This window comes from Oryza sativa, chromosome 3 (genome assembly GCF_034140825.1).
Source record: "Oryza sativa Japonica Group chromosome 3, ASM3414082v1".
Classification (NCBI taxonomy): domain Eukaryota; kingdom Viridiplantae; phylum Streptophyta; class Magnoliopsida; order Poales; family Poaceae; genus Oryza; species Oryza sativa.
Genome location: NC_089037.1, coordinates 25,823,360 through 25,844,810, shown reverse-complemented (window position 1 = coordinate 25,844,810; position 21,451 = coordinate 25,823,360). Strand labels below are relative to the sequence as shown.

The 21,451-nt window shown below is 52.0% G+C and overlaps 1 protein-coding gene across 1 annotated transcript; it reads right to left on the bottom strand.

The window, feature by feature from the left end:
- Positions 1 to 18,676: 18,676 nt before the first annotated feature.
- Positions 18,677 to 21,219, bottom strand: LOC4333566 (9-cis-epoxycarotenoid dioxygenase NCED3, chloroplastic-like). The gene has a single exon (NM_001418386.1). The coding sequence runs from the start codon at positions 21,081 to 21,083 to the stop codon at positions 19,257 to 19,259; it is 1,827 nt and encodes a 608-aa protein (NP_001405315.1). The 5' UTR covers positions 21,084 to 21,219; the 3' UTR covers positions 18,677 to 19,256.
- Between the last annotated feature and the right edge of the window lie 232 nt (positions 21,220 to 21,451).

Below are 21,451 nucleotides of genomic sequence, written 5' to 3'. Positions count from 1 at the left end.
GCGGAGGCCCGGAGGCGGGAAGCTGATCGGCGAGAAGCTGCGGACCGCCTCCGGGAAGCCGAGGAAGCTGCCCAGGAGGCCGTCCGGGTTCGCCAGGCTGAGGAAGCCGCTCGGGAGGAGGCCAGACTCCGCCGGGCCGAGGAGTCCGTCCAGGAGGCGGAGGCGGCGCACGCACGCCAGGCGGCCTGCCAAGCCCCCGACCCGACTCCGCCCGAGGCGACGACGACTTCCGAGGCTACCCACGACGAGGCCGCGGGTGCACCGCTCGGGCCCGACCCCTCGGGCGACGCTCAGGACGAGCCAGCTTCGGGGGACGCCCCCGAGTCCGGCACGTCCATCGGCGGGCCGATCCGTGCAGCACCCACACCGAGGCGGCTCTCCCCTCTGCCTTCCGCTGCCCCACTGAGCGCAGAGCCCCTCCTGCAGGCCTTGGCCGCCGCGAACACCACGGTGTTGGACGGGTTAAGTGCCCAGATGGAGGTCCTGCAGGCAGAGCGGGCGGAGGTCGACGCGGCGTGGGCGCGCGTCGAAGAGGGGCGGCGCTCGGTGGAGGCCATGGTGGAGGCGGGCCGCAAGGCACACCGCCGGCACGCCTCAGAGCTCGAGGCCCGTCGTAGGGACCTGGCGGAGATCGCCAGGGAGGTGGAGGAGGAGCGGGAGACTGCCCTCATCGCCACCGCCGTGCTCAACGAGGCGCGGGACGACCTCCGCCTCCAATATGGGAGCCGGGCGGCGGAGCTAGAGAAGAAGCTCGACGCGTCCCGGCAGCGCGAAGAGGCCCTTGAGGCTCGCGCCACGGCGCTGGAGGAGCGCACCCGCGCCCTGGACGCGAAGGAGAGAGACCTGGCGGACCGCGAGGCCGCCGTCGCCACCCGGGAGGCAACACTGGCGACGCACGAGGCCGCTGCGCCGAAGAGGAGTCCGCACTCCGCTTCCGCGAGGACGTGCTCACCGAGCGGGGCCGAGCTCTCGAGGAGGCCGAGGCCGCGGCGCAGCGGCTGGCGGACAGCCTGTCCCTCCGCGAGGCAGCGCGGGAGGAGCAAGCGCGCCGCGATCTGGAAGGCGCCCGCGCCGAGAGGGCCAAACTGGATCAGCGGGCCGCTGAGCTCGAGGCGCGGGCGAAGAAGCTGGACGCGAGAGCGCATAGCGGCGGGGCGGCCGCGGGCGACGGCGACCTAGCCGCCCGCCTCGCAGCCGCCGAACACACCATCGCCGAGCTGCAGGGCGCGCTGGACTCGTCCGCCGGGGAGGTCGAGGCCCTCCGCTTGGCGGGCGAGGTAGGGCCCGGCATGCTTCGGGACGCCGTCTCCCGTCTAGACCGCGCCGGGCGGCAGGCGGGCCTCTGGGGTGGGCGGACCGCGAAATACGCCGCCAACCAGGGGGGCCTCGCCCAGCGCCTTTCAGAGATGGCCGGGACCCTCCAGCGGCTCCCCGAGGAGCTCGAGGAGACGATCAAGTCATCCTCGAGGGACCTTGCCCGAGGGGCGGTGGAGCTCGTACTGGCAAGCTACCAGGCTAGGGACCCTGACTTCTCCCCGTGGGCAGCGCTGGACGAGTTCCCTCCCGGAACCGAGGACGGTGCGCGCGCGCAGGTCCGGGACGCCGCCGGCCACATCGTCCACAGCTTCGAGGGTACGGCCCCTCGGCTCGCGTTCGCCCTCGATTCCGACGAGGAGGGCGGTGACGACGGTGCAGACGGCAGCGACGACGAGGCCGGCGACCCGAGCGCGTCGGAGTGAGCCCCCAGGCCCCGCCAATCTTAATAACTTTTTCTTCTTTTTCCGAGGCCTTCGGGCCCCCTTCTTGTATAGACTAATTTAATCTGCAATCAAATAAAGAGGAAATTTCTGCGTCAATTCTGTTTGTTGTGTGTATGAGACGAGGATGGTCTATGCCGCGGTCCTTCTGTGTCTTGGCTTGAACAAGGGCTCGTGCCCAGGTCCCAGCCTCAAACGGCGCGGGTCGGGGCTAGTGCCTGGGGAGATCCACGTGTCGAGACTGGCCAGGCCGGGAGCGTGGTGAACGAGGGTTATGGATGACCCGATTGTGGGCCTTTGCCGATTCCCCCCCCCCCGGAGTTCACCACGCCCTGGGGCACGGCTCGGTTCTTGGCCCCTTTTGGCGATTTTAGCCGGCCTAGGCCACCGAGTGCAGGATTGAGCACGAGCGTGCTAATTCAAGCCAAGATTCTTCAAAAGGGAACAAGGGCACAGACACAGTCCTTAGGAAATCGAAAATACTTTTATTGAAATACGGAAGAGAAAAAAGATAAGTATATGCATGTGGTAGCCCCCTGCCAACCCTGCACGCCCGGGGGGGGGGGGGGGTACGGGGTTGGCCCGAGCCCGAGACCTGACACCCGACCCCCACTAAGGGTAGAAGCGACGAAGGTGTTCGATGTTCCACGGGTTAGGCAGCTCTGTGCCGTCGCCCGTGGCCAGCCAAACGGAGCCCGGCCGGGGGACGCCGATCACTCGATACGGACCCTCCCACATTGGTGAGAGCTTGCTCAGTCCAGCACGCGTTTGGACGCGGCGTAGGACGAGGTCGTCGACGCAGAGTGATCGGGCCCGGACGTGGCGCTGATGGTAGCGCCGCAGGCTCTGTTGGTAGCGCGTGGCTCGGAGGACCGCGCGCCGCCTTCGCTCTTCCAAGTAGTCGAGGTCGTCTCTGCGAAGCTGATCTTGATCAGCCTCGCAATACATGGTGGCCCGAGAGGACCTCAGGGTGAGCTCAGATGGGAGGACCGCCTCCGCGCCGTAGACGAGGAAGAAAGGCGTTTCCCCGGTTGCTCGGCTTAGCGTGGTTCGGTTCGCCCAGAGCACCGCTGGCAGCTCCTCGATCCACGAGTCACCATGCTTCTTGAGGATGTTGAAGGTCTTGGTTTTGAGGCCCTTGAGGATTTCCGCGTTGGCGCGCTCCACTTGGCCATTGCTTCTGGGGTGGGCGGGGGAGGCGAAGCAGAGCTTGATGCCCATGTCTTCGCAGTAGTCACCGAAGAGCTCACTAGTGAACTGGGTGCCGTTATCCGTAATGATACGGTTAGGTACCCCAAACCGAGCAGTGATGCCCTTGATGAATTTGAGCGTGGAGTGCTTATCAATTTTGATGACCGGATAAGCCTCGGGCCACTTAGTGAACTTGTCAACAGCGACATACAGATACTCGAAACCGCCCGGGGCCCGCCTAAACGGACCCAGGATATCAAGCCCCCAGACAGCAAACGGCCACGAAAGAGGTATGGTCTGCAGGGCCTGGGCCGGCTGATGGGTTTGCCTGGCGTGGAACTGGCATGCCCTGCACCGCCGGACCAGGTCGACCACATCGTTGAGAGCCGTCGGCCAATAGAAACCCTGGCGAAAGGCCTTGCCAACCAAGGTGCGTGAGGTGGAGTGGGCTCCGCACTCGCCTTCATGGATATCGGCGAGAAGCTCGACGCCTTGTTCCCGAGGAATGCACTTCAGGAGGACTCCGTTAGCCGCGCGCCGATAGAGGGTCCCTTCTACCAGCACGTAGCGCTTGGAGATGCGCTGGACGCGTTCACTCCCTTCGCGGTCCTCGGGTAGAGTCTTATCTGCGAGGTACGCCTGGATCTCAGCGATCCAAGCAATCAATCTAAGGGAGCTGGGAGCGCTCCCCTCGGGTCCCGAGGCCTGGACTCCGACGGGCCTCGGGGGCCGTTCAGGCGCGTCCGTCTCCCCTAGGGGGTCGGGTCGCGCCGACGGCTGGGCAAGCCTTTCTTCAAAGGCGCCTGGTGGGGTCTGGGCTCGCGAGGAAGCGAGCCTTGAGAGTTCGTCGGCGACCGCGTTATCCCGTCTGGGCACGTGCCGAAGCTCTATCCCGTCGAAATGGCGCTCCATACGCCGCACCTGGCGCACGTAAGCGTCCATCTGCGGGTCAGAGCACCGGTACTCCTTACAGACCTGGTTAACGACCAGCTGGGAGTCGCCTAACACCAGGAGGCGGCGGATCCCCAGTCCAGCTGCCACCCTGAGTCCCGCAAGGAGTCCCTCGTACTCCGCCATATTATTGGTCGCCCGAAAGTCGAGGCGAACTAGGTATCTGAGGACGTCTCCGCTCGGCGAAGTCAACGTGACCCCCGCACCGGCGCCCTGAAGAGACAGGGAGCCGTCGAACTGCATCACCCAGTAGGCGGTGTGAGGCAGCTGCGAGGGGCCCGAGCTGGCCTCGGGGACGGAGATGGGCTCGGGAGCTGGGGTCCACTCTGCCACAAAGTCTGCGAGGGCCTAGCTCTTGATCGCGTGGCGTGGTTCGATTGCCCATTTCACCACCCGTCCAGTACCCTCTCGGTTATGCAAGATTTGGCCGAGGGGGTAAGACGTAACCACCGTGACCCGATGCGCCTGGAAATAATGGCGCAACTTCCTCGAAGCCATCAGAATAGCGTAAAGCATCTTCTGGGCCTGAGGGTATCGGGTCTTGGCGTCCCGGAGGGCCTCACTAACGAAGTAGACGGGCCGCTGCACCTTTCGGCGGGGCCGATCCTCTTCGCCAGGGGCCGCATCTCCAGGGCGCTCTTCGTCCGAGAGGCCACCAGGGGCGCACTCGACTTCTGTGCCGACGACCTCGGGGTCAGAGGGCGACAGGCGCGGCCTTCCCGCAGTGGCCCCGGGGCCATCCTGGGGGTCGGGGGCGCCTGGCACCGTCGGACAAGCGGGCGGAGGGCCAGCTCCGGCCGTCGGGGGCCTCGGGCCGCCGTTCGGCTCGGGGGCCTCTCCTCCTTGCTCTCTCCTGGGTCGAGTCAACATAGGGTGGGGATGCGCGGAGTGATGGTTGTCCTCGTCGCGCTCCACGACCAACGCCGCGCTGACCACCTGCGGGGTTGCCGCCAGGTAGAGTAGCAACGGTTCATCTGGCTCCGAGGTGACCAGGACTGGGGGAGAACTGAGGTACGCCTTCAACTGAGTGAAGGCCCGCTCAGCCTCCTCCGTCCAGGTAAACGGCCCGGAGCGTTTGAGGAGCTTAAATAGGGGTAGCGCCTTCTCTCCCAGCCTCGATATGAACCGACTTAGGGCGGCCATGCAGCCGATGACGCATTGCACATCCCTAAGCTTGCTGGGGGGGCGCATCCGCTCTATAGCTCGTATCTTCTCGGGGTTGGCCTCGATGCCTCGGGCAGAGACCAAGAACCCGAGAAGCTTGCCCGCAGGCACGCCGAACACACACTTATCGGGGTTCAGCTTTATGCGGGCGGAGCGGAGACTTTCGAAAGTTTCCGCTAGATCCGAGAGTAAGGTCTCTTGGTTGCGCGTCTTCACAACCAAGTCATCAACATACGCCTCAACATTACGTCCTATTTGGTTACCCAAAGAAATTCGAGTAGTACGTTGAAAAGTAGGACCTGCATTCTTTAACCCGAAAGGCATTGTCGTATAACAATAAGTTCCTATGGGGGTAATGAATGCAGTTTTTTCCTCATCCTCCCTAGCCATGTGAATCTGATGATAACCAGAGTATGCATCTAGAAAACACAAAAGGTCGCACCCCGCGGTGGAGTCGACAATCTGATCTATGCGAGGCAGGGGGTAAGGGTCCTTAGGACATGCCTTGTTAAGGTCGGTGTAGTCGATACACATCCGAAGCTTGCCGTTCGCCTTGGGAACGACGACTGGGTTCGCCAGCCACTCCGGATGGATGACCTCACGGATGAATCCGGCCTCCAGAAGTCGCGCCACCTCCTCGCGGATGAAGGCTTGACGTTCCGGGGCCTGCCGCCGCACTTTCTGCCGGACCGGCCTTGCGCCCGGCCGCACGGCGAGACGGTGCTCAATCACCTCCCTGGGGACCCCGGGCATGTCCGCCGGTCTCCAGGCGAAGACGTCGGCGTTTGCCCGCAGGAAGGAGACGAGCGCGTCTTCCTATTTGTCGTCCAGAAGACCACCGATTCGTGTGGTCTTGGACGGGCCGTCGCCCAGGGCCACCTCCTTGACCGGGACCTCGTCGCACGTGATCATCCGCTGCCTCGGGGCGGCTGGGACGGAGGTGCTGAGCCTCTCGTTGCCACCCTCGGGCTTGGACGCCGCGGCGAGATGGTCCGCACGCTGCTCCATACAAGCAAGCGCGACTTTGAGGTCGCCATGGACGGAGATGGGGCCACTGGGGCCCGGCATCTTCATCTGGAGATAGGCGTAGTGGACCGCCGCCATGAACTTCACCAACGCGGGCCTCCCCAGGACCGCATTGTAGGGCAGACTGAGGTCCGCCACATCGAAGTTCACCCGCTCCGTGCGGAAGTTGGCGGAACCACCGAAGGTGACCGGGAGGTCGATATGACCTAGCGGCCAAGTGTGCCCCGGCGTCACACCGATGATCGGCTGGGACGGCCAGAGCACCATCCCCGGGGCCTTGATGGCGTCAAAGGCCGCGGGGGAAAGGATGTTGAGGGCTGCTCCCCCGTCTATGAGGACACGCCCCAACATTGCAAACGGCGGGTGGTCGGTCTGGTCGAAGGTGAGGGCAACCTCCGACCACCGCGCCCGCCGCGTCGCCTCATGGGTAGGGGCCGCGGCCAGAAGCTCTCGCTTCATGGCCTTGAGGCTCCGGCGAGAAGCGTGAGCGCACGCTCCCCCATCGACGGTGGCGATGGTGGCCTCAGGCTCCTGGAACCCCAGGTCATCGTCGCCATCGTCGATGTCCTCGGCGGGGGCCTTCTGCTTGGCCTCACTTCGCCGGTTGCCGGCGGGAGCCGCCGGGGCCTTGCCCTCACGGCGCTCCTGCCTCCTCTCCTCCTCCCACTTTCTCGTCCGCTCAGCCAAACTTTTGACTGCGCGGCAGTCCGCAAGGTCGTGGAGGGAGGTGTTGTGCACGGAACACCACTTGCCGGTTGGGCGCTCCCTGCTGGGAGCGCCGGCCTCCTTCTTTTTGTCGCTCGCAGGCCTCCCCTTTCGGGTGGCCCGCGAAGCGCCCTCGACGGCGAGGACGTGACCCTCGTCGTCGGAATGGGCCGACCTTTTCTTCCTCCTCCTGTCCCGCCGCCCTGACCGAGCGGCGGACCCGGGGGCGACCGAAGCTGCCACACCGGAACCGGAGGAGTTCCAGGTCCAGGCCTCCTCCTTGCGAGCCACACGGTCTGCGAGCTGAAAAAGCTCCGCGGTGGTTTGGGGCTCCTTGGAGGCGATCTTCTCGAGCATGTAGTTGTGCCGCACGCCCCCCCTGAACGCGTAGATCACCGCGTGTGCGGGGATGCATGGTATGGTGTTGCGGACTTGACAGAACCGCTGAATGTACGAGCGAAGAGACTCATCGTCCCTTCGCTGTACCGCATGCAAGTCCGCTTCTTCACCTGGGCGCGGATATGTGCCCTGGAAGTTCATGGTGAACTGCTGGCACAAATCCTCCCAAGAGTGGACCGACGCGGGTGGCAAGTTCATTAGCCAACCCCGCGCCTGACCTTTCAGGGCCATGGGGAAGAAATTCGCCATGACCCTGTCGTCACCCCCGGCGGCCTCGATCCCGGTCGTGTAGATATGGAGAAACTCGGCGGGGTTGACGCTTCCATCGTATTTTTCGGTGATGGTGGGCCGGAACCTTGGGGGCCAACGGACGTTCCGAAGGCTCGCCACAAAGGCTCGACAGCCGGCACCGCCAACCGGGGACACGGGGGGCTGGCCCCCGTGCCCGGACCGAAGTGGCGCTCCGGACGAGGAAGCGCCCTCCGTTGCGTGGGCAGCACGACGACCATTGCGCCGGCGCTCGATACTGAGGCGGGCATCTGGCCCCCCACGCACACCTTCTTGGGTCGGAGGCGTTGACGAGGGAATGGAGGACGAACGGCGGGTAATGGCCGCCGCTCGCCGCGCCCTCCGCCTCGACGACGCGGATCCGGCGGTAGCAGCGCCAGAGGTCTTGGTGGCGGAGGACCGCCCGCCGGCGCCTAGGCGCTGCTGCGCCGTCATGACCAAGTCGGCCACGTCATCCAACCAACGTCGGGCCGGAGTCTCTGGATCGGGGACGACGGGCGGGTGACGCAGGAGCGCGCCCGCAGCCTGGAGCGCGCCCTGGGGCGTGCTGCCATCGCCGTAGACGAGGAGGCGACGCTCCTCGTCTCGCCGTCCTTCTCCATCGCCCGCGGGCGGCGAAGTCGCGGATCTTTCGACCTCCTCGAGCGCCTCCCCCCGCCCAAGACCTCGGCGAGAGGGGGACGGTGGAGTACGAGCTCGACGGCGCGGGTTCTGCTCCCCGTCGTCACCGCTAGCGCTCGGAGAGAGGTTGTGCGCCACTGCCCGTTCGGCCATTGGGCTGAGCGGGAGAAGCTTGGCGCACACGAAAGAGGATGAGGGCTTAGAAAGACACACGCGCCCCCTACCTGGCGCGCCAGATGACGGAGCGTGGGGCTCCTCACCGGGAGACCGCGCAGGCCCCCCTTTGCCGGTTCGGCCGGGGGCGCTAAGTGAGGTTCTTCACCCTCGATCTGTGGAATGTTTGCGAGAGAGCAAATGCACAAGACACGGGCGATGTAGACAGGTTCGGGCTGCTGAGAAGCGTAATACCCTACTCCTGTGTTCTGGTGGATCTGTGTGTGAAAGAGTTACCGAGAGCCGGAGAGCAAGAGAGTTCAGGCTCTAGAACCCCTCTTCCTCTTTCTCTCCTCTACAAGCTCAGGTATTCTCAGAGTCGTCTGAGAGTCTCCCTTTTTCGGTGGGCAAGGTCCTCCTTTTATATCTCAAGGGGATACCACATGCACCATTTCTACCTACTCTTCTTTTGGATGGGGACCCACCCTATCTTCATCAAAACTTGGCTTGCGCCTTCGCCTGGAAGCTAAATCACAGCTTGTCTTTGAGTGAGGCCTTGCGCCGTCACTCGCCTGACCAGGGGGTAGCCCTGTCATTCCTTCATTAATGGGTGGAGATTTGCAATGGCTGCTGTCCGAATGACCCTCCGATGGGATGGGTCATACCTACCTCCACTCCGCCGGAAGCAGATGCAACGTGGGAGCACGGTTGTCTGCCGATGACATGACCGGCGTCAGACCAGTCACAAACCGGTCATTCTTGTCCACCACATATCAGTTTAGCATGCCATAGTCTGCCCTTCTTCATACAATGACTTCCTTGTAATGGTTGCGATGAAGCCTGGTATGAATCTGGCCGGGACTGACATACCCACTCCAGGAGCTAGCACGCCGGCTCCGGCTAGGGACGAGTGCCTGGAGGTTGTCATCATTTCGACGGGACGGGGCGAGGCGTGTGACAGGCCGCCTGTTGCCACCTAACCCGCGATCTGACCGGTCTGTGACCGGTCACACACTGCGACAGGTCACGGACCGGATAAGCGCGCACTGCGCCGCATTAAATGCGGCGTGACACGCTCGTCAATCCGCTATAAGTGCGGTTAGGTGAGCGCCGCTGTGCTCACCTAACCCACACACGTGGTGCCAAAACCACAGGGGGTCGGGGCGCCCCAGCCCTCGGGGCCGAAGCGGGAGCGGCCCGACCCCTCGAGGAGACAGAGGGAGGGGTGGCCACGTCACCCTCGGGCCCGACCCCCCCGAGAGGGTCAGGCCACGTGGGTGACCATGGTTACCCAAGCCTCTAGTCACTATACCCCCGGCCCCATGTCACCGACATACACCAAAACAAACATTGAAGTAAGGTGAATTTTTGAATGTAGATTTAAAAGTTAACGGTGCCAGTACAAGTTCCGTGTGCTATTTGTAGGAGGTCCACCCTTGCATTATAGTGCAAGTTTCAATTGTTTGAGAATTCAAATAGCATCCATAAACTTATACTCCTTTCGTCCACAAACATAAATATTTGTAGGAGTTTTAGTAGAGATTAAAATTAAGGAAATATTCTTTAGATACCTCTAAAAGTTTAACTCATTGGTAAAGATTACATTCAGCAATGCAATAATAAATATATAGGGCATTATGGAGTGTACCTTAATTGGGAAATAGTACATGGAACTTGTACTATTTGGCATCGTTGACTTTTTAAATCTATGTTTAAACATTCACAGTACTTCAAAATTTTATGAAAATATGTAAAAATATAAAGTTGTGTTCGTTTCTCCCCTTTCCAACCTTCTACAAATGCTTCTCAAAGTGCTAAATGATGTGTTTTGAAAAAGAAATTTATAGGAAAGTCGCTTAAAAATTCATATTAATTCAATTTTCAAGATTATTATAGCTAATATTTAATTAATCAGAGGGTAATGAACTATTCCATTTTGTGTGCGAGAAAGAAGTTCCTAACCTTCTCTCTTGAACACACACTAAGTTAGGTTGTGTTCTTCCCCCCATTTTCTCAACCCACCTCTCTCATTTTCCACGCGCACGCTTTTCAAACTGTTAAATGGTGTGATTTATGCAAAAACTTTCTATATGAAAGTTGTTTAAAAAATTCATATTAACCACATTTTAAAAAAAATTAATACTTAATTAATCATGCAATAAAACGAACTTTGTTTTGCTTGTCGGGGAGGAGGGGTTCCCAACCCTCTCCTCCGAACACAGCCTTAGGCTTCAAGTGGTTGTACCAATGAAACACATCACAAAAAATAAATTATAATTATTTAATTATTTAATAAGACAAATGAAGTACTAGGATGGAGAGAGTATTATATTAGATCCCGTTATTACTTAGGCTATGTTCGATACCAGGAGTTTCCATCTCCCCCTCTCTCGTTTTTCGCGCGCACGCTTTTCAAACTACTAAACGTTATGTTTTTTTTCAAAAAATTCATATACGAAAGTTGTTTAAAAATATATTGATCCATTTTTTTTAAGAAAAGCTAATACTTAATTAAACACGTGCTAATTGACCGCTCCATGTTCCGTGAGCACTGTAGGTGTTGGGAACTGGCTGGTATCAAACAGCCTGTTTGTGTTTAATTCAGTACTAAATTACTACTACTCTCTAGTAAATGTACAGGGCGACAAGTAAATTTTGGAACGGAGAAATTACTAAGGCTGTGTTTGAGGAGAAGGAAATAGAGAAGATTGGGAAGATACGCAAAACGAGGTGAGCCATTAGCGCATGATTAATTGAGTATTAACTATTTTAAACTTCAAAAATGGATTAATATGATTTTTTAAAGCAACTTTCCTATAGAAAATTTTTGCAAAAACGTGCGCGCGGAAAACGAGGGACAATCCCCCCTATCTCCCCTAAAAGAACGCAGCCTAAGTAACCTTGCCAGGTATCCGTACAGTGGAGTACTGGAGTCTATTGTAAATGTACAGTGGAGGGTGTCGTGTCGCTTTCGACACGCAGCTGACCCGGAAGAGATAATCCGGATAATAAAGGCCGTGTTTAGATTCAAAGTTTGGATCCAAACTTCAGTCATTTTCTATCACATCAACCTGTCATACACACACAACTTTTTAATCACATCATCTCTAATTTCAATTAAAATCTAAACTTTGCGCTGAACTAAACACAATCAAAAGCGACGTATAGTTAATTACTAATTGGGTAATTTGAGGAAATTAATATCAATATATTATATATGAGGGGACTCCCTCGAGTGGTTAATATGAGTACCGCTAATTAACATACAAGCCAGTCTACTTATATATGTAACTCATATATATGTATAACTAAAGACATGTAAAACTATAAATCTCTAAAACCGATCGCAGGGTCTAGGATCCGGCTTCCCATTGAGCCACATAGTAACCTGTAAATTTAGTTAGACCCCATCTGAAAATCTGCCATATGTTCCTCTAAATTTAGGGTATGTTCCTGGTCTCCCACACACAGCCATCTGATTTAAAATCAACGGTAGAGATAATGCAAAGGTAAAATTTGCTATTCAGAGAGAGTTTGAGGCAAAAGATAGGATCTCTATGTTCTAGATAAATCTTCCTCCATCCTGAAACGGATATAGCAGATTGATGTGGGCTGGATATAGCAGAACTATAGATTGGTGTGATTTATTTCTAACTAGATCTTTCTCCCGAGATTCTCAACAAATATTGGTAACCCCAATGTTACATGGGCTGAAAGAAAAGATCCTAAAACAAAATGCAATTTTTAAGTAATTGTTAAAAATAATGGGTCTTTGAACACCTAGCTAAATGTTTGTGTTTTGCTATAGATAAAAAATGTATTAATATGTTAACCATCTTTTTGCTATAGGGAATATTCATCTTAGGCTATGTTCATTTCTTATGCAATCTGAGGATAAAATTTTAGATACTCGTGGCACACTTTTCAAACAGCTAAACAGTGTGTTTCGTGTGAAAACTTTCTATATGAAAGTTGCTCTAAAATATCATATTAATTCATTTTTCAAATTTATAATAATTAAAATTTAATTAATCACATGTTATTATCACCTCGTTTTGCGTGAAACACTTAATCTTCATCTTCAGGAAATTCAAACACTACCTAATCATTTTTTTATTTGACTATCAATTTAGATTTGATCTTTTAAATATCAAGAAATTTAAGGGGGCAACTTACAAAATTTACAATGAGAGTAGGTGTGATGACATATTCACTATATGACATATCTCCGTATTTTTTTTTTTGAAGAAGTATAGATTAGACCAATTGACTAGCCGACTGGGTAGATCGGTCGTACTCCCCAAAATGGCACCAACCTAACCTAATGCTATATTAGATTCTGCTATAACTTATAATCAACTAAGGAGTATATTACATCAATAAAAGAAATATCTACCGATAACATTAAGTTAATTGTGACTATCACTGATCGATTAATTAGATGTATTTATGACAACCGCATGCATACGTGTCGAGCAGCAAAGAACTATATGTTTTAAAAGTGTGATCACTTTTATGCTACAGTAAAAAATTCAGAAAGTCACGAAGTCAAGCAATATATGTTGCCATATTTGATGTTTAACACAAGATTAAATACACAAACATAAAGATAAATGGGACTTAAACAATATGCATAGGAAACAAAAAAATATTAGCATTTCATGTTTCTTTTTTCTAAAATACAACGGAAATTCACTGACTCCATATGTTCATATTGTAATTTAAGTTTATCTTTCAGTTAAACTTCTCTAACACCGGTTGGCTTTATAAAAAAAAAATACAAAATCTGTAACACCAAATTAGTTTAATTAGATTCATCATGAAATATGTCTTTATTGCATTTATTTATTATTTTATATATTGGTGCATTTTATTCAAACTCAGACAATTAACTTAGAAAAAAAATATTTATAGACCTAGAATTTTTCCCAAATAGAATTCCAGATTTATTTTCAAAATAGAAATATCATAAATATCATTGATTATTGTCGCTTCGGTTCATTTTTACTCCATCTCATATATATATATATATATATATATATATATATATATATATATATATATATATATATATATATATATATATATATATATATATATATATATATATATATATATATATATATATATATATATATATATATATATATATATATATATCAAACTAAGTCTAAATAACTCTAAAACATTTATACATCCTAACAAAGGTATAAATATTTACAGGGTACTTTTAGACTGTGTTCTTTCCCCATTTTCCCAACCCACCTATCTCGTTTTCCACGCGTACGCTTTTCAAACTGCTAAACAGTGTGATTTATAAAAAACTTCCTATATGAAAATTGTTTTAAAAAAATCATATTAATCCATTTTTTAAAATAAAATTAGATAATACTTAATTAATCATGCAATAAAATGAACTTCGTATTGCGTGCCAGGGAGGAGGGGTTCCCAACCCCCTCCTCCAAACACAGCCTTAGTTGGTGCGCCAAAGACGCACCCATTTTCTAGTAAATTAACTAAAGGAGAGCATGTTTATATTCACTGTAGCTGTTTATAACAAATTAAGTTGTACGTAAATCAGACAGTTGGATCGTATGCGGTATGCATTGTAATTTTCCTTTAATATTTGGCTGGTCCACGGGTCGACACGTATACGCACGCCCGCCCCGTCGCCATGCAAGCGTGCGTGTGGCGTGTGGGTGTGTCACGTCTTCGGTTAATTCGTTCGAATTAAAGATGGGATTAGTCCATGGATACCCTACACCCTGTCGAATTAATTTACGACGCACCAGGTTGATTAGCCGCGCCGCCGTCGGATTACGATCAACGGCGCGGCGCGAGGTTGGCGGCGCGCGGCGACAGTGACCGGTACAACGACGTGGTTTCACGCGCGCTCGATCGCGTCGATCACTTTGCACGTCCACGTCTACTACATTCCCTGGCGTGCATGCAACGTGCTAATTCTCGACACGCCATAGGGGGCAATTTTGAGGCTCTCCATCATATATATCGATAATATTATCTCAATTCATATGCTCATGAATTTACTGGGTGTGCGGCTCGATCCGTTCAGGCCGTGTAAATGCTCTTCCGTCCAGTTGGTTCTTATTATCAAACTCCGTAAACTTAAAGTATTATTTTTTTCAATTACATGGCAACGCACACACCACACTCACATTTCTTCGAGTGTGTCCCCATAGCTAAGACATTTCCTAAGAGACAAAAATCAGTGACGGACGATACATTTCTGATCTTACTAAATTTATCGTTGAAAATCCACTTACATATGTATAATATTTATGAGTATCATGATTGAAATCTTGACAGGTGAAATCATACACCAAATTTAAGTTAGATTAGAACAACAACACATTCTTTTCTAGCTCTTCGGATATTCGCATGAGCATGTGCGATCGCACAGCGCTTGACTACCACAGTGAGTCTCTGTTCCATTGAACAGAGAGGGAATAGACGGCGGGGCGGGCAAGCATGCAAGTATGCAACTCACCAGCAAGCTAATTAATTAGGTTATTTCAAAATTAGCTAAAGGTATAATCAAGCTAGTTGGGAATTTATTTAAGATACACCGACTCAGTCTGTTAAAAATGCTTTTAGGGGTAAAATGTTACTATGTTTTATACGTCTATATAGGGACGACGAGTGAAATTAAAATGGTAAGCTAGAGATTTGCTTAGGGACGACGAGACGTGAGAGAGCTCTAGTACCAAGTCAAATTTTTTAAATTTTGACTATTAATAGCTCTAACTATACTACTCCTCCGTCCCAAAATATAAACTTTTAGAATAGTACCAAGTCAAATTTTTTAAATTTTGACTATTAATAGCAAAGAAATAAAAAAATCAATCATGTAAATTTGATATTACTAGATTTATCATTAAACAAATAATCATAATATGTAACTCTTTTTATTTAAAACATGAAACTTTTATACTCGAAGACTATATCAAGGTCTAAAAATACTTATATTTTGAGGCGGATGGAGTAGCTAAGTATAAACTGTAGCGTGTACGTGCTTAGCTGACGACAAGTGTCGACGTGGCAGGTAACCCTCGAATCTCGATCGCCATTAGCGTGGTCGGTGGGATTTTTCTCTGCTCTCTCAACTACTGATCGATCAATTCAATCCGCGTTTATATATACAAACGGTTGCCCGGCCGGCCGGCGCGAGGGAAAATGACACCACATCCATCATATCGTCTCCGTCTCCCCCAATAATACAGTCAAAAGTGTACCCGATTAAGCTAGCTGCTGCTACTACTGCTAGTGCACGTTGATCACCTTATTTGCCGCTTTCTTATTGCTTGCAAGACTTGCTACCGGCCGGCCGGTTTGTTAGTTGGACCCAAGATGCTTAACTTGGCGTGCGAATCATGCATCTTGACTAACCAGTGCAGCTGATCGACCATAGCTAGCTACTCTCTCCGTCCACATATATAAGAATTTATCAACTTTTTTTTTAAGAGAGATTGAGGACAAAGTAAAATACGGAGTATATTCTAATTAAATGAAAGATGATCGAGGATGAAATGTGGTTGGGATAAAATTAGAAAAAAAAAATTAAACTAGTGATGGTTGATGGGATAAGTAGTACTCTGATAATTTTTAGACGATAATATATGGTGGTGTTTGATACTTTCTCTATTCCAATTTAATCATCACCTAAGATTTTCTTAGGTTTTTCTAATGTGATCATTATCTAACAAAGTGATTCTTTGTTTATTTGTGCAAAGAGTAAATGTGCAATCAATCAAGATTAATTTCTATTGGTTCAACCCATGTAATTATTTGAAGTGTGAATTATTTTTTTGACATGAAGCGACATAGCACCTTGATCGAAGAGGATATATTAAATTGAATTGGGATGGAATTTGATGGTTGAATTGGGATGAAGATGGAGAGAGTATATGATAACATGGTGGTGCTTGATTAGTGGATGGATATACATGATCATACATTAGTTTTTACGCACAGCTGCGGCCCGCTGGCGTTTTTTTTTTCTCGTTTCTTTTTGCGGTGATCTGCCTTCTAAAGTGCCTAGCTACGTTCTTCGCGACAAGTTCAATTAAATAATCACATCTCTTCACAGAAACAAAATAGTTTCACTTGGGTAGATAGAATGAATTAAACTGAAAGAGCGTGCTTTTGCCTTATATGCGCCGCGTCCTCTTTTTTTTTTTTTGTTAATGTTTATGTCCCAGTCAGCTCACCTAAGACGAAGTAGAGAATTGTCGAGTACCGGAAATATCTGTATGTGCTATGTTGTTGTTGTTGTTTTTTTTTCCTTAAAAAAAAGGAGTAGGTGCTATGTTATACTACTACTGATGCCATTTTCAACCTTACCAAATTTTGATAAAGTTACCAAAAAATGGCTATATTTAGTTTACTGTCAAATTTTAATAACTATATAAGAAATCCTGCCAGCCAAAATTTTGGTAACTATGCCAAAATTTTGGCAATTTTGGTAAGGTTTTTTTTGGCATCAAAGTGAACAGGCCCTGAGAGAGGGAACAGAAGGAGACGTCGCATTATTCACACTGCAGATATATGTTTTACTGTTCATATTATCGGAGACCTGAGAATTTTATAATAAGGAGAAAAGTTCATTTTTATTCTCTCAAACTATTTTACCAGAGTATAAAGTATATGGTTCACTTTATTCCCGGATGGTATTTCTCTTTGATCATATTTTGCAATTGAATTTGATAGGACTGATAAATGCATTTCAACTACCTCTCAATATTATTTTTAGATTTTCTTCATTATTGTGTACATAGGTTTAAAGCAACTAAGACTAATTTAAACATCGATATTTGAAAGTTCAAGAAAACAATCATAAAAATATTTGAAAATAGGTTCAATCGATCAAACGGTTATGAAAATATTTCAGACTTTCATGATGGTTTCTTGTATGGCTTAAAAAAATAGCTTAAAAAGACTTATATAAGAGAGAGAGAGAGAGAGACGCGGGGGGGGGGGGAGGGAAAGGTAGTAAGCAATGAAGTGAACTATCTTAAATAGTTTAGAAAGCAAAATGAGAAAAACAAATGTTGCAGGACAATATGTAAATCTTACTGTCTATTGACATTAGTTACCTACCTGAGCAGTATTAGTTGAACAGTACAGAATCAAAAGAACCAAACCACAATACAAGTAGACGCACTTATCTAACACCAAACCAATAAGAGCTTAGCTCTAGTCTTCTTACTGAAGGTGAAGGTGCATGCATTGCCACACCACTTGGACTAGACAGCAGCCGGCAATCCCAGCTGCTCCCAGTAACGCTTAATTCTATATATTACACCAATCTTACCAAATGAAAGGACTTTACTCTCTCCTCTGAGTCTTCTCTGAAAGGGTGTGTTTAACGTCAAAATTGGAAGTTTGGTTAAAATTGGAACGATGTGACGGAAAAGTTGGAAGTTTTTGTGTGTAGGAAAGTTTAGATGCAATGGAAAAGTTGGAAGTTTGAAGAAAAAAATTTGGAACTAAACTCGGCCAAAGTCTGAATTACCAACTGAAAGGATTTTACTCTCTTCAATCATGAGTCTTCTCTCAAACACAACATTTCAAAAACTTTAACAACTATACCAGTAATTTGTCGACAATTCTGTGTGTCAACTTGTTGTAAAGCCAACTACCAGCTCGTCTTCCAGAAGAAGGCCACTTTTTTCTGCCCTGCTTGTGCCGACCTGAAGTTGGTCTTGTTCTGCACTAGCGTGCAGAACGTTTTTGTTTTCCTCGTAAGAACAGCATACGACATGACTCGTCGAGGTGCCAAACTTCTGCAACTAACAAGAGCTCGAAACTCACATTATTCATGCTGCTGAAACATCTCTCTGCATGTGTTGCATCTTTTCTCTGCTCTGAATTCTCCTCTGAAAAAAAAAAAAAAGCTCTGGAAGTTCAACACAATGCATGCCAGACTGGGACTTTGGTTATGTCTGGCGGATGTATCACCTTGGGAAACAAATCAAATCTGCCACAAGATTGATGCCATATTGCCATGTCTCAAATCTAGAAAACAGTAAAAATTCTTGTCTGCATAAAAAAAATCTGAGTAAATCACAGGCACAATCCAAATGCCAGTGAAATTTTCGTCTCAACCGATTCCACTTGGAAGCCAACTCCACAGCCCGTACTAACCCGCAGCTAGTTGTACCGGCAGACAACAGTGGCCTGAAGTAAAATTACAAGTGGGAAAAGAAATCAAAATTTAGATAATGTTGTGGTCTGAGCTCTGAAAGAAGCCACACTAGCAGAGTGATGGAAGAAACAAGTAGCAGAGCTTCCACTTGCGATGTATAAACAGAGCTGTGCACAGTAACAGAGCTGTCGCTGCAGCTAGCTAGCCCAGCAGCAGCAGAGTCCAACAAGAAGAGACAGAATTTGGCGGAGCAAAATGACATGGAAACCAATGGGAGAGGCAGATTTTATTATACAAGCTATGAACAAATGTACACACTCGGGAGGGTGGCATAAGCCAAAACAACACCTCAGCAGCAGGAGCAGCAACTGGGTGGGGAGCAAGAATCCCAAACTCTGCACAGTGGTGACGACGACAACCCGGGGCAGGGGGCATATCCCTGTCTAATCCAAACAAAAAGGGAAGAAAAAGATGAAAAAAAAAACATATATACTACTAGTAATCTGGTAGATAGGCACCGGCTGAGCTCTGGACCTCTTGGTTGCTCACTGGAAGCAAAGCGAGCACCCAACACAAAAGCTACGAGCTGGGCCCTCTCTCTCTCTATCTTGGACTAATAATCTCTCTCTCTATTGGACTAGTGTGGACTCAGCTGACGCGAGTGAGCTAAAAATTGGAAGACCGAGGCTAACTACTATACTAACTGTAACTGTAACTGTAACTGTATCTGGAAGGGAAGGGGGGGGGGGGGGGTGGAATCCGGGGACCTATCGGTCAGGCTCCCTCTGGTCACTTCCTCCCCCCCCCAAGAAACGTGGAGGTGTTCGATCGATGGATCAGGCCTGGGTGGTGAGCTCGTCGCCGGTGATGAACGTGCCGTGGAAGCCGTACGGCACGCGGGACGGCAGCTGCACGGTGGCCTCAAGGCGCATGTCGGCGGCATTGACGACGAGGAGCTCGGAGGTCCCGGCGCGCTCGTCGTGGACGAAGGACAGGATGTAGCCGTCGTCCTCGCCGCGGGGCGTGGCGGCGGCGGCGTCCATGGGGACGAAGCAGGGCTCGCCGCCGAACCGGCCCTCGCCGTACTCGAACTTGGTGAGCTCACCCGTGGCGAGGTCCACCTTGGCGAAGCCCGACACCTTGGGCCACGGCTCGGCCACGGCGAGGTAGGCGTACCGCGTCTTGCGGCCGAGGAGGTTGCGGTTGACCATGCCCACCTCGAGGTTGACCTGGCTCGACGGCGGCAGGATGGCGCGCCGCGTCGACTCGCCGGTGCGGGTGTTGAGGCGGATCTCGGTGAGGACGCTCTCGAGGCGGTCGTCGGACTCGTTGAAGATGGAGTCGGCGGGGGTCATGCACGAGCCGATCACCACCACCTCGTCGGTGTCCGCCTCCTCCCACGCGTTCCAGAGGTGGAAGCAGAAGCAGTCCGGGACGTCCACCCACACCATCTCCGACGCGTCCGCGGCGTGCTTGGGGAGCACCCCGAACCGCGACGTCTTCTCCTTGTCGAGCACCACGGGCGAGCCGCCGCGGAGCATCTCCTGGAGCTTGAACACCACCTGGTGGTCGGGTACCACCACGTAGTTCTCGGTGATGGCGAAGTCGTGGATCATGGTGGGCTGGTCGAGCGGGATCTCGACGTCGGCCGACTTGGTGCCGTCGGGCGCGAAGTAGAAGTACTTGAGGTACGGCTTCTTGATCACGTCGTAGCTGAGCGCGTGGAGCTCTCCGGTGGCCGGGTCGAGCTTGGGGTGCGCGATCATGGCGCAGCCGAGCTGCCCGTCGAAGTCGTAGCGGCCGACGGTCTCGAGGTCGCCGTCGGCGGTGACGCGCACCTGGTAGGGGAGGTCGTCCTCCGACATGGCGAGGAGCCTGCCGTTGAAGTAGATGAGGCCGGCGTTGGCGACGCCGGTGCCGTGTGACGGGTCGAGGAGGCCGCAGGCGGCGCGCGCGTAGAACAGAGCAAGGCGCGCGATGCCGGAGTGGCCATGGAGCTCCCCAATGGCCTTGGGGAACATGGGCCGCCCCATCGCGCGCTCCTGCCGCAGCCGCGCGGTCTCCGTGAACCGGCACGCGTACGACTCGGCGGCGCCGTTGCGTATCCTGACGGCGTGCACCATGCCATCGCCGTCGAACAGGTGGTGCCCGGCGACGGGGTCGAAGTGCGGGTTGGCGCCGTTGCGCGCGTAGACGCCGTTGATGAAGGGCGGGATGCGCCCCGACACCGGCAGCGCGCGCGCGGGCGGCGTCTCACCGACCGGCGCGAAGTTGCCGGCGATCTGCACCGCGGGGTCGGCCGTGCTCGGCAGCCCGTGCGGGCGCTCGAGGACATTCGCCACAAACCCCTCCTCGAACGCGTCGAGCGCCATCGCCGCGGCGCGCTGGAAGAAGTTGAGCCTCTTCCCCTCCTCCCCCTTCCTCGGCGCCTTCGGGACGCCAATGGCACTCTTCCCCGACGGCGACGGTGCGTCGGCCCCAGGCACGAACGGCACCGGCAGGAACGCCGGCGCCGATGACGCCGCCGCCGCGTGCGGCACGGAGCTAACCGCGCGCGCGGAGAATCTCACCGAATTGGACGCCCCACGCCTTCCCGCCGTCGTCGAGCACCTGCCGTGCTGCCGCTGTATGTGAGCATATCCTGGCGTCGTGATCGTCGCCATATCGCGTCGATCGCACAACAATCTGAGCTACAATCGCGTGGGTTTTGGCCGCGATCGTGGTGTGTTTCTGCCGAGAGAGAGAGAGTGTGTGTGAGACCGAGCTGGAGAGAGAGGAAGAGAGCTCGTCGGTTTGGATGGTTTGGGAGGGGAGGTAGCCAGTGAGCGTATATATAGAGTTAACGGAGCAGAGGAGAGCAGGGGAGACGGAGGAGGAGGTAGGGAGAGGCGCATTGGCAAGTTGGAGGGGGGGGGGGGGGGGGGTGGAGTGATGGTGGGGACGGGGGCGTGGGCGGTTTGAACGGGGAGGGGTCCAACTCTCCTCCTCCTCCCAAGCTTGAAGTTGACAGAATTTGCTTTGGGCTGGGAGA

Excerpts from the sequence above, each read along its gene's own strand:
- LOC4333566 (NM_001418386.1), bottom strand. The coding sequence starts at position 21,083 with ATGGCGACGATCACGACGCCAGGATATGCTCACATACAGCGGCAGCAC.